The following is a 17124-nucleotide window of genomic DNA, read 5'->3' on the forward strand; positions in this document are numbered from 1 at the left end:
CAAATGTGTGCCTGTATGTAAATACAAATATGTCAGTTACTAATCTGTGGTTAATGTGCATTGTCTCATGTTTTTCCTCCAGTGAAATGAACAGGGTATCTAGCATGGTGTTTTTGAAAGTGCAGCTGAAATCACATTAAGTCAGTCTTTCTCTAATCAAAACTATGACAATGTTTTTTTTAAATAACATTATTATTAATGATTTTTATTATTATTAAAGAAGTGATAAAAAAAGATTTAAAAAAGCTCCTTTTGTCTCAGTCGCTGCAGGGCTGTCGGTGTCTGTGTTTGATTGACAGTCAGCAGCAAAGTAAACAAACTGAAGCTGTAGCTTACAAGCCGCAGGCAGACAGTGTGTTGTCGTGTTGTTAGTGGTATTGATGAGTAAGGACCACACCAGCATCTAAATGAACCACAGTGACATTTGCAGGTATGTTATGCTGTTTTGCTGTTTAATGTGCTGCAGCAGAGCAACTAATTAGCGATCTGAATGTTTGTCTGGTGGTTTGTTCAACAAACTAAGATGCATTTCTCCGTTTTTAAATGTTTTTTATTGTTATTTTCAACAACGGACGAGTGATTTACAGAGCAAATATTTACACTGTAAAAATATGCTACAATTTTGTCTAGTGATTAAGTTACACACGTATATTGTCATCTGACCATATAACCACACTCCAACATACAGATAGGTATTATAACAACCTCTTAACTAAAGATTTAACAGGTTCCAGCTTTAATTGTCTTTACTTTGCACAATTTAGTACTGCTGTTACCATTCCTGTGTAACAGTGTCCTCATTAACTTTATTTCCTCCCAGCTGGTGATAATATCATCTTATATATATGTGTGTATTCACTCCCTACCAAAGCTTCATGTAGGAGTACTGAAGGAGTCTATTCTCTGAACATTTGCTTCCTTTTAATTCCTCTTTTTTGGCCACGGACCAGCTCTATAACCCCAAATGTTTGTGTATCACTCACTGACTGAGTGATGAAGTTACACCATTACAGACATCCCAACCTGCAAAAACTCATTTTAGGGAGGTTTGGTCCGGGGGGGAGGGGGAGGGAGAGGGTGCGATTGGTCTACTAAGCAGCAACACAGAGCAATCAGGTCGCTTTGCTCTCACACGCGCTGCATTGATAGTCATACAGAAACACACACACACGCGCGCTGCATTGATAGTCATACAAAAACACACACACACACACACACACACACACACACACACACACACACACACACACACACAATCACTCTCTAGTGCGCACTCTTGCTCGCTTGCTCCAGATTCTGGGAGATTGTATATAATTTGCGAGTGTCAGGGAGCCGCTATCAATTTTCCGGGATACTCCCCGAATTGCCGGGAGAGTTGGGATGCCATTAGTCGACCGGCCCAATATTGGAGTTTCCTTATTGGCCATTATACTTTTAAAATGAATTGGGCCCGACACTGTCATGAGCACCAACCCGCAGCCCATAGACTGTATGAAAATAAGGTGTAGCCATGGTTACCCGTTTAACATCACTTTGCTGGGCAGGTGAGAAGTGTGTTTACAGTTTTTGTGCAGAAGAAGTCACGGCATGGATATGACGTCACACAACTGAAGAACTGTTAGCCTAGCATGCTAATCCTATATGGATTAGACCAATATTTACAAACAGTGGCAGATAGAAACATAAAAATCAATATAAAAAATAAATAAGTTATCTTTGAAATCAAACATCCCAAGATATGAGTGGAAAACTGCATTTATAACCTTTTTTTAAAACTCTTAAACATTGCTTAACCACCAACTCACTACAGAAACATTTCATATTAACATAGACACTACACTGACTATCCCTGTAACAAACTGGCCACAATTTTGAACATTGACTATAAACAGCCTATCCAGCCATGTACTAGATTTTGATGTCTTGTTTAAACATCACTGCACATGTCAAATATAGACATTTATATCTCGGTATTCTTTGTTTTCCAGCTGCCTAGCCTTCTCATCTGGTGCACAGTTTGCTTTTCTCTTCAGTAGATCTCACTCAGACACACACACACACACACACACACACACACACACACACACACACACACACACACACACACACACACACACACACACACACATACACACACACACGTCTTTCAGCTCTTGTATAAAACTTTTGGTCCAATCTGACTACATGGAATTGAAGACATTCCTTTGAAGAAAAAAAAATGGGTAGTGGAAAATGGAAAAACCACAGTCAGTCAGTGGAGATGGGCAAATACTCTTGAACACTGGTTCATTCAGTAACATACATTTTACAGACCACCCAGCAAAGTGTCTGTCTAAGTAGGCTACCACTAAATGCACACTACACAAAAGTTTAGTAGGGACTGTCTACGTGACTGTGGAAGATCTCAAGGCGTGTATTTCAACAACTTATACTTTGCTGAGATAAAGAGGATAAAAAACAGAGAAATACATTAGGAGCTATCACAGGGAACAACTGAAACAAGTAGTGCTTTATGATAAGTTACAGAAACATAGAGGCTATCACAACACAGAGTCTCTGAGACAGCGGCACGCAGTCTTTGTTTAGTGTGCAGCTGGTTTATTAAAGGCTTTGTCTCTCGTTAATTAAAATCTCCTTCCTCTGAGGGATAAGAGGTGCCTTAAAACCGTAGCCATATCTCAGCTGCTTAGAGCTTTTAATATCTGAGTTTTTGTGTTAAGGCCATAGTCTGTGCTGTCTTGAAGTTAAAGGCAGGGAAGCATGACAGAAACCCCTTGTCTCACTCAGCAGGGTGGTCATAGAGCCTTCAGAGCCAAGGTAAGCATGCAAGTCGGAGAGATGCAGCACATAGGGGGGACGTACATTCACTTTCCCTCCTTTTTTTTTCTTCTTTCCCCTTGTAAACAAACATCAACATTGGTGTATAATGACTGAACTTGGAGTGGTTTTGCAAAGCTATCCTTTACTTAACAAACACAGAGCTTAGAGGATGCTCATTAGCACTGCTGTATTCGTGTCTCGGTCAGCACAGCCCCCGTTATCACATCATCTCTCTAAACCTCGGGATCTGTGGAGAGATAAGGGCGCAAAGACACCGAAACATCCTCAGCGCTCCCCTCCTTCTCTCTCCCCCCCCCCCTCCAGCACAGTATCAATTACCCGTGATGCCGCCGATGACACGGTGGTCGTGCAAGAGCGCCCTGGCTGTGACACAAACAGCCCTGTTCTTGAGATGCGAAATAAACACCAGCTCACGACTCATCAAAGCCTATGAGATTCTCCAATCCTCTTTAGGGGTGAGTGGATTATCCTTCCTAACCCAAATACTCTCTCCGCTCCCTGACTGCCATGGACAATCGTGTTGTGCCACACTCCGCATACAGTGCAAATTACCCAGGCGGTGAGGTGACAATTCCAGGTCAGGCAGTCGCATACAGAGAATGGGCTAAGTCTCGGTGCATATTTTCACATGCTGCTGCAACCACGCAAATGGCTAGGCATTCAAAGCCTTATTTATTTCACAAAGACACCCTGTGTTAGTGAGGGTACCTCCAGCTGACCTGTGTAACACCCACAATATGACTGACTTGTCTTTATTGTCTTTATTCTCATCTTCCTACCGCTTTATTAATCTGAAAGCAGCAGTGAGCAGTTGTTCCTGACAAGCTATGACTCCAGCAGCCAACTTTCTGATGCTTTTGAAAATAAAGCAGCAACACCTGCCATGTAAGACACCGAAAGAAAGGAAAGAATCTGCTGTTGCAATGTGAGCCAGGAGGTATGTAGCCTGCAGGTTCTTCTTCTCACTGAAGAATGTGTTGAATACAATATGCAAGTTTATTCTTGGAGCACTAATGAATACAGGAATGCAGATGGTGCAATATTTAATGACTTCTTAGTGCCTCTGATCATTTTAGTGCATGGAAACATTCTTGTCACTGCGATGCTGTGAACTAAAAACATCATTTTTTTCTTCGACCAGTGTACTGGGGACATAGAACTGATCAAAATATTGTACAAATTGGAAGAAAAGCCAGAAGCAAACTCTATACCCTTCTCCACCACATGTCCTGTCACTTTCACTATAAAGTTAAACAATGCAAAGAAAACAATCTGTAAATTCTGGGGATGTTTTATGGCCCCTGGCTTGACTCAGAATGTACTCCAGCTGATTCAAGAGATGGACCTCCTGAGAGAAAACTGTCTAACCATAATAGCTTTTGGCTGAGACACAATAAGGAGTAACTCCCTGAAAAAAAAATACAGGGCTCTGGGGAAGCACCTGTGACTGTAAGCTTGTGACACACATGCGCACACGTGCACACACAAAGCAGCCAAACAAGAATGCTGGTGCAGTGTGGGGAGGGGTTGGTGGTGGTGGTCATTAATTGAATTTATGTTGATAAAGCCGTGGACATTTTTCCCTTGATTAGATTAGTATATCAATTGCTCCTTTATCACGCGCTTGGGCACATGCCAAACGCATAAAGTAAAGTTTGATTGGGATGGAATGGACAGAATGATAGATAGATACATAGAGAGAGGGGAGAGCGACATAAAGACAGACAGAGTAATCCAGTTAATGATGAACTAGAGGAGTGTTAATCAGAGGATGCGCTGGTGTGTTGATTGGATCCGCCTGCTGTGAGGGGTAATCCCATCTGCTGCATGAGGAAGGGGGGTGAGACCGCAGCTAGAAGGGACGGTCTCTGCTGTGGGAGGGAATTTTGTCTCAGCTTGTTTCCAAAGACAGATCTGCTAAATTGAGGTAGGAGGTGAGGCTCTGTTGGGTGTGACTTCTCACTGCCTTGGAAGAGCTGTAATGCACACGGAAATCAAATGTGTGGAGCGGCCCACGCTGCAGATAAATCCTGTCTTTGTGTTTGAACTTTTCATTGTGCTCCTGTGCAGTGAGCGGTGGCTCGGCAGGTTTGGCACGCTCGCTGCATCCGTGTGTTTACGAGTGCAGAGACGAGGCCTCCCAGCCTCCCAGCCAGCGCTGTGCCAGTCGAGTCAGCCTGTTAGACACAGCCCAAACTCTGAGTCATGCTTTTTCAGCCAATCAATATGTACGATCATCAGTCGGGCCGTGACCTCATGATCAGGCTGGGAGGACATTTATGCAGCATTTATTGTGTCAGTGTCTGGTTTCAACCAGGAAGGCATCTCACACTCTCTATCAACAGGGAGGAAGAGCACAGGAAGTACTAGAGCTGATTTATTCTCTGTTCTCTGGCTGAGCTGGATCGCAGCTTACAAATGCACCTGACGTCCAACTCACCAGTGGCTGGTTTCCAGCCCTGCAGTGAAATACTATGTGTACATTTCTCACTGAAGTGCAGACAACTCCTGTAATTCCCCTCCGCACTACAGTGCATGATCATAGAGAATCCCCACTAGGCTGCTGTCCCACATTGCTCTTGGCACCTTTTAGCCTATATTTCTCACTCTATGCCACACTAGCCCTTGGCAGTGTCCTGGTTCTCTACCTCCACGTGCCATGGTACAACTGCCTGAAATGCAGCCAGCACTGGTCAGCCCAACCCAAAGCCCTGGCACTCAGCAGGGCACTGTTCACGTGAGAGATTAACTCTGCACTGCTCTCCCCTCTGCTGTCAGTCACACTCCGCTGACTCCCTGCACTGAAGGCCGTTCATATGGAACCTCGCCTACAGATTAGCCCGCCGCAGACAGCAGACGATAGAAAGTATTCCATGTTAAACACGACAAGCCTCAAAGACCCTTAATACCAGCCAGTCAGAGGCAAAGGTTAACAGACACCTATTTTCACAATACACCCATCTGCAGTGACACAGCTTAGAAAGTAGGGCACTTGATGTAAATGATTCAGCTCGGATATGAAAGTGCACCGCATTGCGGAAAACAAATATTATGCATTTGAGTTTAGAAAAAATGTAACGTAGTAAAGCACGACGTACTAAACTCAATCCCGTCTTTGAAGCTTCCCTGCGTGATGACACTAATACCTGCTCACCTTGCCACATTTCTGCTTGAACAGAGAGACATCTGACAGGAAGGCTCTGCTAAAGTAAACACTCTGACCCGCTACTCACTTCTGTTCATGAATAAATGAATACATGCATAATTAATCCGTTCTTTTGCGACTGTGTATTTACACAGGTGTCGCGCACACTTTGATTTTACGGTACATAGTCAAATATGTGTCTTGGTAGGTTGCTCCATGTGTATTTGTTTTACGTGAAGGGTGATACATAATGAGAGATTTATGTATTTGTCTCTTTGTGATCGGTATGTCTTCTGCAATTTGTCTCTGCCCTGTCTTGCACTTCATGTGTGATTGTGTAAGCGGTGCACGCTTAACACTAGTGTTGCTTGCACATTTTGTCTACCCATGCATATAAATGCTCCCACAGTGGATTCACTGAATGTGCTCCATACTGTGAATCCCACAAGAAAATAATTAAGGTGATTTAATATAATCTTCTCTTACAGAGCTGTGCAAGTTGTGCAGGGGGGTAGGAAGTAGGCTGTTAGCCTGATTTTTTTTTTTATCTCTCATCTACACTCCCCCTGGCCTTCCCTGTGTTTCTGGCCTGCTAGATACAACGAGACAGGGAGAGCTGCCTCACTACTGAACAGGGATTAATATTTAATCCAAACAAAAGTCTAATTAGTGAAGCCTGCCCCGCACTTGGAGTGGACAGGAGGCAGGAGAGTTCAAGGCATGGTGCGCCGCCTTTGACTTTGACTGGCATAAACAAATGACTGGTATTGTTCAGATCCAGCGAGTGCGTGGCGGCCGGGTGGCTAATCCTGTTAGGATGCGTCCATGCTGAAGATGTCCGGAGCACTGGGAGCACGCGCAGTTCTTGATGATCAAACACCTCCTAGATTAGGGCTGAAAAGACGGAAGCTAAGCTAATCATAGTGTTTAAGAAATCTCAGCCCAGAACCAGAAATGAACTTAGATTAATCATTAATGCTCTACAGCACTGCACTGAGATTAGCAGGAGAGGCCATGTGGGCTGGGAGGGGGAGGAGGGAGTAAGCAAGGTCTAATGGCATGTGTATGTATGTGTCTTAGGAGGTAAAATCACAATCTCCATGCTCTCCTATGTGTGTGTGTGTGTGTGTGTGTGTGTGTGTGTGTGTGTGTGTGTGTGTGTGTGTGTGTGTGTGTGTGTGTGTGTGTGTGTCTGTGTGTGTGCGTGCTTTTTATTGGCTGGTGCTGACAGTGTAAAATGGCAGTAACCATATTAAGCATTTCATCACAGAGAAACATTTACTCTCCTGCTGCATTGTTAGCTCCATCCACACCCCGCATATAGCCAATATAGTCTGTATACAAGAGTGTGTACGCGCATTTATGTGTGAGCAAGACAGATTGCAGCCACTCTCATTTTTCCCACGCAATATAAACTCACTGTAGTAATCACCGAAATTGAAAGGCATCAGAGAAGAAAGAGGAGGAGGCAGAGGAGGGAGGGGGGGAAAAAGACGAGCAGAGAGAGGGAGCAGGCAGAGGCGGTGGTCACACAGGGGGAGCTGGAGGCTGCTCCTGTCAACGGTATGGATAAAGACAAATGGTGTGCCACCGCTCTCTAGCCAGGCAGAAAAACACCACGTCCACGTTTGTCTGCTCCTGGTTTCTCTCTCTGTCATGTCATAATCAGCAAAAAGCTCACTGTCACAAATGCTGAGACACACACACACACAAACACACACAAACACACACACTCTGTCTGACTGTCAATATTTCTCACTCGGATGGAAATGTGAGCATTTTACAAAACTCACACTCACAGACATGACCCACATACTGGGCGTGCTGGGGTGCCATCACCATGGCAGCTGAATGTATGGCCAGATGGAAGGCAAGCACAGGAAGTGACCTTATACCCCCCTGTCTCCTCTCATCTCCACTCTGCTCTCTGCTGCACTTCCCTGAACTGCTCATCCACTTCACTTCCATCTCTCCTTTCCTAATTCTTTCTGCATAGAATCAAAAGTGAGGATTTCATCTCTGCTACCTCTCTTCTACCAACATATTCCGTCCTACGTCGCTGTTCTTTTCCCCCCCACCCTCTCTCTTCCTCCTCTTTGGCATCCATGGCTGCCCAATACTACGGGCTCTTGGTGTCTGCAGGAGCTAAAGCCCCACTCAGCGGAGAGAGAGCATACAATGAAATGAGGGGATTTGTGAGGTGCTCCATTGTTCCATGTATTCATGCAGTATAATGGGACATTTCCGTCAGACTGGAGAGTGGAGCAGTAGCCAAGCTCAGGAATCAGAGAGCCCTTGCTTCACATGGAGCTTCTGAATATAGTCAACATTAACTCCCACACAATGAGAGTCCGAGGGCCAATATGGAGCAGAAAACACAATCCGAGGTAGAGGAGCCAAGACAGCGTGACGTATAGTGCAGCGTACAGAGATGATAGATCATATTTTGTCTGCTGTTTCGTTTCCCGATACATCAAAGTCCATTTTCTAGCAAAGACGCCAAACATTTGCTGGCTCGAGCTTCTCAAATGTAGGAATTTTCAGCTTTTCTTTGTTTTATATCGCTGTGAATGTTACATTTTGGACTGTTGGTTGGCCAAAAACAAGCTGTTAGAAGACAGCAGCTTGAGTTGCGTGAAACCGAAAAAGAATGCCCTTTTTCTTACTATGTCCGATTCTGTTTTTTTGGATAAATAATTCATTGATAAATTGAAAGAAATACTAGATAAAACAGCTGATAATGAATATAATCATTAGTTGCAGTACTACTGTTGACACACAGTATGGATATAACACCAGATAAGAGGTTTGTTTCCATTGAGTCGCAATACAACAACAACACCTGACATACTGCCCATCTGTGCTGTATGTTAGCAAATGCTGATGAAATATTAATTAAAAGGTATACTGTTGTGGAAATGTGCGCCAACAGGTGTGTTTTTATATTACTTAATGTAATTGTTTTGGTATTGAAGCTGATGTTGTTTACTTTAATGATAATACAGATTGCGTGCATACAGAACATTCAATATATATAGAACAGAAAAGGAGAGTAGCCTGCGATGAATTTTTAAAGCTGAAGTGAAAGTCTTTTTCCACAAACACACTGTTGTCACATCCATCAGTGTGCTCACAGAGACTCACCTACACTCAGGGTTTAAAGCCTACAACTGTGAGCAAATGCATGCTGACATTTTGCTCAAAATCAATACAGTAGTCAAAGACACACTCACAGAGAGAGGGAGAGAGAGAGAGAGAGAGAGAGAGAGAGAGAGAGAGAGAGAGAGAGAGAGAGAGATGCCATGCTGCAGTGCCGCTCTGTAGCATCCAAACTGTCCTGAACAGCACAAAGCCCTACCTGCTAGCTCCACTGCATCCCACTACCACAGCAACCAGTGACCACAGCATCAGAGAGCAATTATTTGGTCATTTTCACCCCATAGAAGGACGCTTCAACTCTTGCAGTGACAAAATGTACACATGGTGCTTTACAGACAAATATGCATGAACGTGCTGCATGAAAAACACAAACAAGTCCCTGCTGTCAGTCACAGAAATACAGAATTAAGATTTACAGCTGAATGGATTGTTGATGGAGAGGGAAGAGATGGGCTGATGTGGGTGAAAGGATGCAGGAGGAGGCTTGAGTGTTGTACTCACAGCTCAGAATAGAGGATGTGCAGGTTGCCCAAATTGTCTGTGTAGTTGGCCGGGCTGAGCCAGGGCAGGACCAGCAGCAACAGAGCCTTCATGGTCAACGCTCGGCTCTGTCCCCCTTCTTTTTCTCCTCTCTTTCCCCTTTCTCTCCCCTCTGCGCTGAAGCTCTCTTGTCTTCTATTCCCCCCTCCTCCCCCTCCTCCCCCTCCACCTCCAATTCTCCAAACCTGGCCGTTCTGACCCCCCCTATAGCTTGCCTGCCTTCCCTGTCCAGAGGCGCCCTCAGATCAGAATAAATCCTTCACTTCCTACTTTTTTCAGCGTCTCTCAGTTCCTTTTTTTTTCTCTTCTTCCCCCCCACCACCCCGTCTAGATCTCTGTCTCAGAGAGCTCGGCAGGTTCTCCCTCTGCCTTCAGGCTGGCTGCCTGGTCATCTCAGCTGCAGAGGCACACGGGCCAGTTGCCAGAGGTTGAAGACGGAGCGGAGGAGGAAGAAGCAGCAGAAGCAGGTGCAGAGGAGAAGTCCCGTTGTGGCACAGGAGGAAGAGGAGAAAGTGCAAGAAGAAGAGGAAGGAGACCCATGCAAAGGTGGCACATTTGGAATACAATTTGAGATGTGCAGCCCCTTAATCTGCTCTGGGCAGTGGCGAGTTGTAAGAGGATTTGCGCTCGTATGCGTGTGTGTGCATGTTTGTCTCTCTCGGTGTGTGCGTATGCGTGTGTGTGCGCGCGTGTGTATGTCAGAGAGAACAGCGCAGGCTGTGACTTATACTGCAGCAGAAACCACTGAGGGGGGAGATGGAGCAGACCAAACTGAAACAGGAGGGGGGGGGGGGGAGGTACCTGGTGCTGCTCTGATTGGTTCTGCCTTCCCACCATCTCACACGCGCGCACACACGTACACCCTCTGCATTCACCTCCCCCCCTGCCTACACACATATGTTGGCCCGTGAAGGGGAGGATAAAGGGGAGGGAGAGAATGTGTTGCCTCTAAACCCTCACCCCTCCTCTCCAACGATGGACTGCTCCCTGTGCAGCAGATTGGTCTGATCACTCAAAAGAATCTGCCTACATGTGTGGAAAGGGGGGAAAAAAGAGTGCATGACCAAAACACACCGTCAAATCAATATTCTTCACAGGGATTGGATGTTGTTACTGTGAGTGGCATGAAAGAAAACGACAGGGATGTAAAATGTATATTTTTTTAAGCTGAACCACTGTCTAAATACACATTTCATTTATTCATTCATACATACATTCATTCATGCATTTGTTCAAATTTCAGAGGGAAATATAAAAGAGGGACAGGGAATGCACAATACCAGAGGTTAAACCCATCTGTCATCACGCCCTATTTCGATTGGTTGCGCAGGGATCTAGGAGAACACTTACAGATGGGAAGCGGCTGTAGGGAGAGGTGTGTGTTGATGGACTGGATAGGTGTTGACTTGAAGGTGTCATGCGATTGCGAATACAAAAAGGAAGATATACTTGAACCAGAAATCGCAATGAGGTTGTTGGAGGCGAGTACAAGATTTATTTTCTCTGTCAAGCGTGTCTATCTTTTTCATCTCTACTCTGATCTCACTTGCATCCCTCTCGGTGTCTTTCTGTAGTAAACACTGAGCAACAGAGCAAGAGAGTGGCTGAAGGATGCACTCCTAATCAATTTTCATCCTGACCTGTCAAATATCACCCTCAATCTCTTTTGCTCCTTCTTTTGTTCTTTTCTAGAAGCAGTCAAGTCTTGAAATCACACTTCCCCCCCCCCAGCATCATACAATAATCTCCTTATCCTGACCTTTATCATCTTCTTCTCACTCGCCTCCTTCTTTTCCTTCCCTTGTTTCACTCTTCTTACCTCCCCCCCCCCCCTCACAGTTATCTGATTTTCATAGCGCTGAGCTGTCTGTTACCCCAGAGAAAGACACTTAACTAGTGTAAATACCCTGTCTGAATGAATATTTCATGGATGGAGGTAGGCATGCTGAATTTGTGTATGTGTGTGTGTGTGTTTGTATGATAATGCATGCATGCGTGCATACTGAGGCGTAAGTTGTCCTGCGGTATTTGAACAGTACGCACAGCAACAAGACCACAGGGCACGCAGGAAATGGAAATGTAATTGGATTGTGACAGGATGCAGTTTGTGAACAGAGACCAGTCTGCCCCACAGGAGTCGTTTCATACTCTACCACATTAACTCACACTCACAAAAACAAGATCATAACATACACAACACAAATACCCAGGTCCCATTATTCCTTTTCATTCCTCACTCACGGCAGCCAGTTCTTCATACTGATGTGAACTCCAAGCAGGAGTTTGGCTGCGTGTATGATGCTATTAAACCTCAAACAAAGCAACAATATGGGCTTCATTTCCATGTTACGGAACATTTTAGTCTTGAAATTTTGCCTAGCAAAGACAGATGTTATGACAGTAAATTGATGGCCTGTCTCTGCATTCGAATGTAATATCAGCTGAAGAAAAACATGTCATTGATGCTTTAGAAATGATCTGACTAATAATTAAGGTCTCTTTCCTACAAAGAAACACAGAGAAAGGTCACATAAAGAAGTAACAAGAATATGTTAATTAAATAAAAATGACTCTAACTACAAGGATGGCTCATTCCCTTTCTAAATATTCACACAACCTTTGAAGAACTCCTTTGTGAGCATAAAAAGTATATTTAAAAACAAGTGCATTTTTACAAAAAAGCAAGGGAAAAAAAAGAAAAAAACTTCTATTGTGCTCAAGGCAGAACATCAGTTAAATATACACTTGGAACTCTGGGAATATTAACTTGGCTTATATAAAAATATGAGAATGAGAAGCTTGTGAAAACCTGTTTTAAGCATTACTGGCAGCACATGCAGTTACATGCGGAACAGGCTAAAGAAGAGAAATTACCTGAGCGGGGCGGGGAGTTTCTCTCTGGCTGAATTCTGTGCAAGCCCTTTCAGGACAAAGCCACAAAGCCAACAAGAAATAGTAACGCCACTGATCAAATGGTGAGGATTTTACTCTTGATTGCACCAGTTGTGTCCAGAATGACAATTTCCCCATCCAAAGGCCAATAAAGGTCATGAATGATTAGAGGAGTATGACCAGATGGCATGGCTGTCTCAGTCATTACAACTCTTGACCTGTCGCCAGATTCTGGTGTACAGCCAGGGACAGTGTCCTCTAGCATCACGGACATCGAAACACCCACAGATATGTTGGGGAAGAATGGTGTGTGTGAAACCGTTGATGACCTTTTTGACCTGATTTCCACGTCAGTTGTTTTTAGCTTTTTGTCGTATTTGAGAAAACCTGAACCTGAACCTTATACAAATTTAGAGAGTGGTGGAAAGTAGCTAAGTGCTTTACTTAAATACAAATTTGAGGTACTTGTACTTTACCTGAGTGTTTCCATGTTTCTACAGTAGCCCAGAACAGACAAACCAAAGTCTGGCTCTAGAGAGGGCTTTTTGCGAGTTTTACGGCCACCGACACGCTTGTTAGGGGAGGGGGAGGGGTATTCAGTTGGTTGCAGTCTTCACTGCTAGATGCCTACACACTGCTCCTTTAAGTAGAGTTCCATTGCAGGACATTTACTTAATTCATATTTTCTTACATAGCTGCATTGGTACTTTTAAGCTAGTAAAGGATCTGAATACTTCTTCCACAAACAAAATATAAACAAACAGACAAAATGATTTCAGTCTCTTTACTTTCCCCTTGTGGCTATTTGAGAGTTAACACCCCCTTTGGGAGTAGTGTGCTGTACACTAACACTGTTCAAATATATCATTACATTGATTATCTTGCATATACGGTTATGTCCACATTGCAGGCCTTAATGTTCAATTCCAATTTTTTAGTCAGAACAGATCTTTTAGTGTTGATGGTTCACATTCATGTTTGTTTGTGCCATGTGTGAACACCAATGAGATCATACACTGTCATGCAACTGAAATATGTACGCATGTATACAAGAATATCAATATTGTCATTTATGCAGCAGTGAAATCATTGACATGAATGACATGGCTGTGTTAGCATACATGTCGAGGATTATTTGTTGTGGAGGTCGGCAGACAATACAAATGATGAGAATGAGAATGAGAAAGAGAAAGCGAAATGTTTATTTTTACCAGCCTATGAGGTGCCAACACTGAATGATGATGACAGGCACACGTCCAGAGAAGTGAAATGTTACAAAAAGCACGTGAATTATGATCAGACTGTTCTGACAGCGGTCGTTTTGCTATAGATCAGATATGGATCAGTATTGCAAGTGGCCCAGATGTGAGATGAAAAATTGGATTTGGTTTATTCACACTTCCATGAAAAAATCTGAGTCACTTGGAGGCAAAAAAAAAAATCTGATTCAGGCCACTTCAGCATGTTATATGAACATAGCCTAAGCATTTCTGTTCACACTGTCTATGCTCTGAGGAAAGCTTATATGGCCAAAATGTGTCAGCAATGATATTTTAATAAAACATGAAGCTCCACAGATGCTGACTGCTTCGACAGTGTGTCACCTTTTATAACTTTTGAGCTGTTTTGTATTTTGTGAGGTGGAGCACCCAGTTGGAATGTACACTCTCTCGTTTTAGCAGAAAAAAATTAATGTCTCACAGATTCTGCAATGACACATGTTTCAGAAATGCATGCATGTCAAGAATCTGCTCAAATGTAGTGACTTGACCTTTCTACATCGTTCATGATAAAATCTCAACACATGCGTCAATCGTATGGCAAAGGGTAAACTTACTGCACAGCTTCAATTGTTGCGATAATTGCTGAACCGTATTGAAAGAGAGAAGAGAACTGTCGAAATGGGTATTTCACTTTTCACATCCTTGCACATAGTGTAGAGCCGTCTCTCTGGACGTGACCTCTCACCTCTGCAGATAACACCTTCTAACTATGGGAGAGCAGCTGAATCCTTTTGGGACAAGGCCTCAGCGCTCCACACCTCATTATAACACTCACACTACATGAAGGAAAAAGACTGGGAAGCAATGGAGCAATGTAGAGAAAGGGATTGAATTGAAGATAGAATAGGAGAAAAGGTGCAAAAGGAGAAGAGAAGCAGAGGAAATAGGAGTGGGTGGGCGGGCAGGCGGGGGGAGGGGGTTGGTTGGAGAAAGAAAACACGTTTTCATAAAGCGCATGATGAATAGGGAATGCAGATATGCTGCTTGTGTGTGTGATGTGTGGCGAGATGCACTAATTATCGTCAGAGGCCTTTGGACTGGGGGAGTGTTAATGAGCATTAATGAAAACAGACCCACACTGAGAGAAACCAAAGTACTGCCTTTTAATGATATATAAACACAGGAGTTGGGCCTAGTTTAGATGAAAGCCTGTTTGGAGGAAGAAGTCTCCCCTTTGGGGCTAAAGCTGTGGGTTAATGACAACGGGCAGAAGAGGGCGGGTATCTTAGAGTGAGTGTTTACAGCGCATCACTGTAGTTTAGTAGTTACTGGATAGCAAGACCATTGCTTATATCTTAGTTTACTTAATGTTAAATAGACATTTTAAGGCCTGCAATTGTCTCAAGATACACTTTGCTTTTACCACATGAGGCTGGTAAACACAGTGTTGGAATGAACTACGCTGTGCTTCTACTATCCTACCTGCTCTTGATGTGGTCTTCCATTTCACCACGGGGCAGTACTTCAGTGCAATGGTCAGTGAAGGGGCAAGCCACAATCAGCTTGTCCAGCAGCTTGTGCACCAGCAGGCTGGGCTTCCTGCAGCTCTGCAGCATTAAGGGCGTGCGGCACACAGGGCAGAAGTCACTCTCCAGCAGGAAGCTGGTGAGACACTCCTGGCAGTAGGTATGTCCACAGGGTGTGTCCAGAGGCCTGATGAGCGGCTGCAGGCAGATGTGACAGACGAGGTCGTCGTCCACCTCATCTTTGTAGATGTAGTCATGGTTCTCCTCCAGCAGGTGACAGTGGCCACATGACGGGCACAGGTCAGGAGGTGGAGACAACAGTCCAAAGTCTGATGGGGAGAGAGTTGGTGCCGATGCTTCAGCCATCGTCAAGGCGATTTCAAGCTGTCCTCTGTCTCTCTGGATATTCATCTGGAGAGCAGGGCTCAGGATGTCTTGTTGGTGGATCCAGTGAGGAGGTGATTAGCCGCAGACATCTGTGGGGAACTTTGTAAGGAGAAGAAACATAGTGTAAGACAGGGAGACAGCAGTCAGGGCTATCATGTCAAATAAACAGGGTGTGAAAATATTCATAAGCTGTTTTTCTGGAGCAGAAAGAGAGACAGAGAGAATGCTGGGATTCTCTGCTTTTCTTTCACACACACACATGAACAAAAGCAGCAGTCCTACAAACTTTTTTTTTCTTCTCTCAGTTTATTTGATCCCTCTCTCTCCCCCCCCCCCCCCCCCCCCCCCCCCCCCCCCCCTGCCAGCACAGGAAAGTCAGTATCGACATACTGAGATTTCTTCTCTGGATGCAGCAGTATCAATACATCTCATCTCAGCAGCAAGTACAGAAACAGATAGACACAGATACGTCTCCAGCACTCACTCACTGTACTGCATGACAAAAACACATCACAGGTAATCCAATTTGGAATGTGACATGATTTCAAAATGCCCTTTTATTTTATTTTTTTATTGCCACACAGGTTTACACTGTGCTTGACACTGTGAGTGTGCCAGTGTACACGTCATACCCAAAACAGGCAGGCTCCTTGAGCACATGGACGCGAACAGATGGGCTCAGTCAGACACACGTCACCTTGGCAACGGCCATCTTGTTGGCGCTCCGCTAATTTTGTTTCTGGACTCACTATTGAGTCACTTGAGTCACTAATGAGGATACTAAATCTCGTAAAAAAAAAACAAAAAAACAACAACAGAACTTTGGAGTCTAAAACATACAAATGTAATCCAAGTGCTAGCTCTGTTTTAATTGGACACATTCCCTCGCTCTTGTGCTGAATAGTTTAACAAACAATCCACTTTGATGTGCATCCTTATATGCTAATACATACAAATGCTTCCTGGCATATGTGCAACAATAGAGTTCTCAAAACAAACAGCCACTTTTCATTTCCTTATAAGCAGTGTGAGAATGGGCGCATGAAGAGTTGCGACACAGCCGTAAAAGCTCAGTGTCTTTTTGAGCGTCTGGGAGGGGACAGCTAATAAATAGAGGCTGAGCAGTCTTAACAAAGATGAACTTTCTCACTGCGAGCTGCGGTAACATGGCTGATTCATCACACACTGTGGCACCTGCTGCGTCTGAGGTCTGTCCTGATCTATGGAGCAGAGTACTTTCATCACTACAGAGGGAAATCGAAAGACAGAAAGAGAGAGAGTGCGAGAGAGAGAGCGAAAGAGCAAATGCCTGCCAGCAGGAGTAGAAAATGAAAAAAAAAAGTGATTCAAAGTTAAAGAAAATGAAAAATGAAGGTGGTTTGATATTCTCTGCAGCTCCTGATCTGAACAG

General features: G+C 44.2%; 1 protein-coding gene across 1 annotated transcript in view; it reads right to left on the bottom strand.

Moving 5' to 3' along the window:
• Positions 1-15692, bottom strand: part of lnx1 (ligand of numb-protein X 1) — a 29227-nt gene extending 13535 nt beyond the window's left edge. Inside the window, exon 1 of the mRNA XM_062424372.1 lies at positions 15283-15692. Within this exon, the coding sequence (XP_062280356.1) occupies positions 15283-15692 (410 nt within the window). The remainder of the gene's footprint in view (positions 1-15282) is intronic.
• Between the last annotated feature and the right edge of the window lie 1432 nt (positions 15693-17124).

This window comes from Scomber scombrus, chromosome 8 (genome assembly GCF_963691925.1).
Source record: "Scomber scombrus chromosome 8, fScoSco1.1, whole genome shotgun sequence".
NCBI lineage: Eukaryota > Metazoa > Chordata > Actinopteri > Scombriformes > Scombridae > Scomber > Scomber scombrus.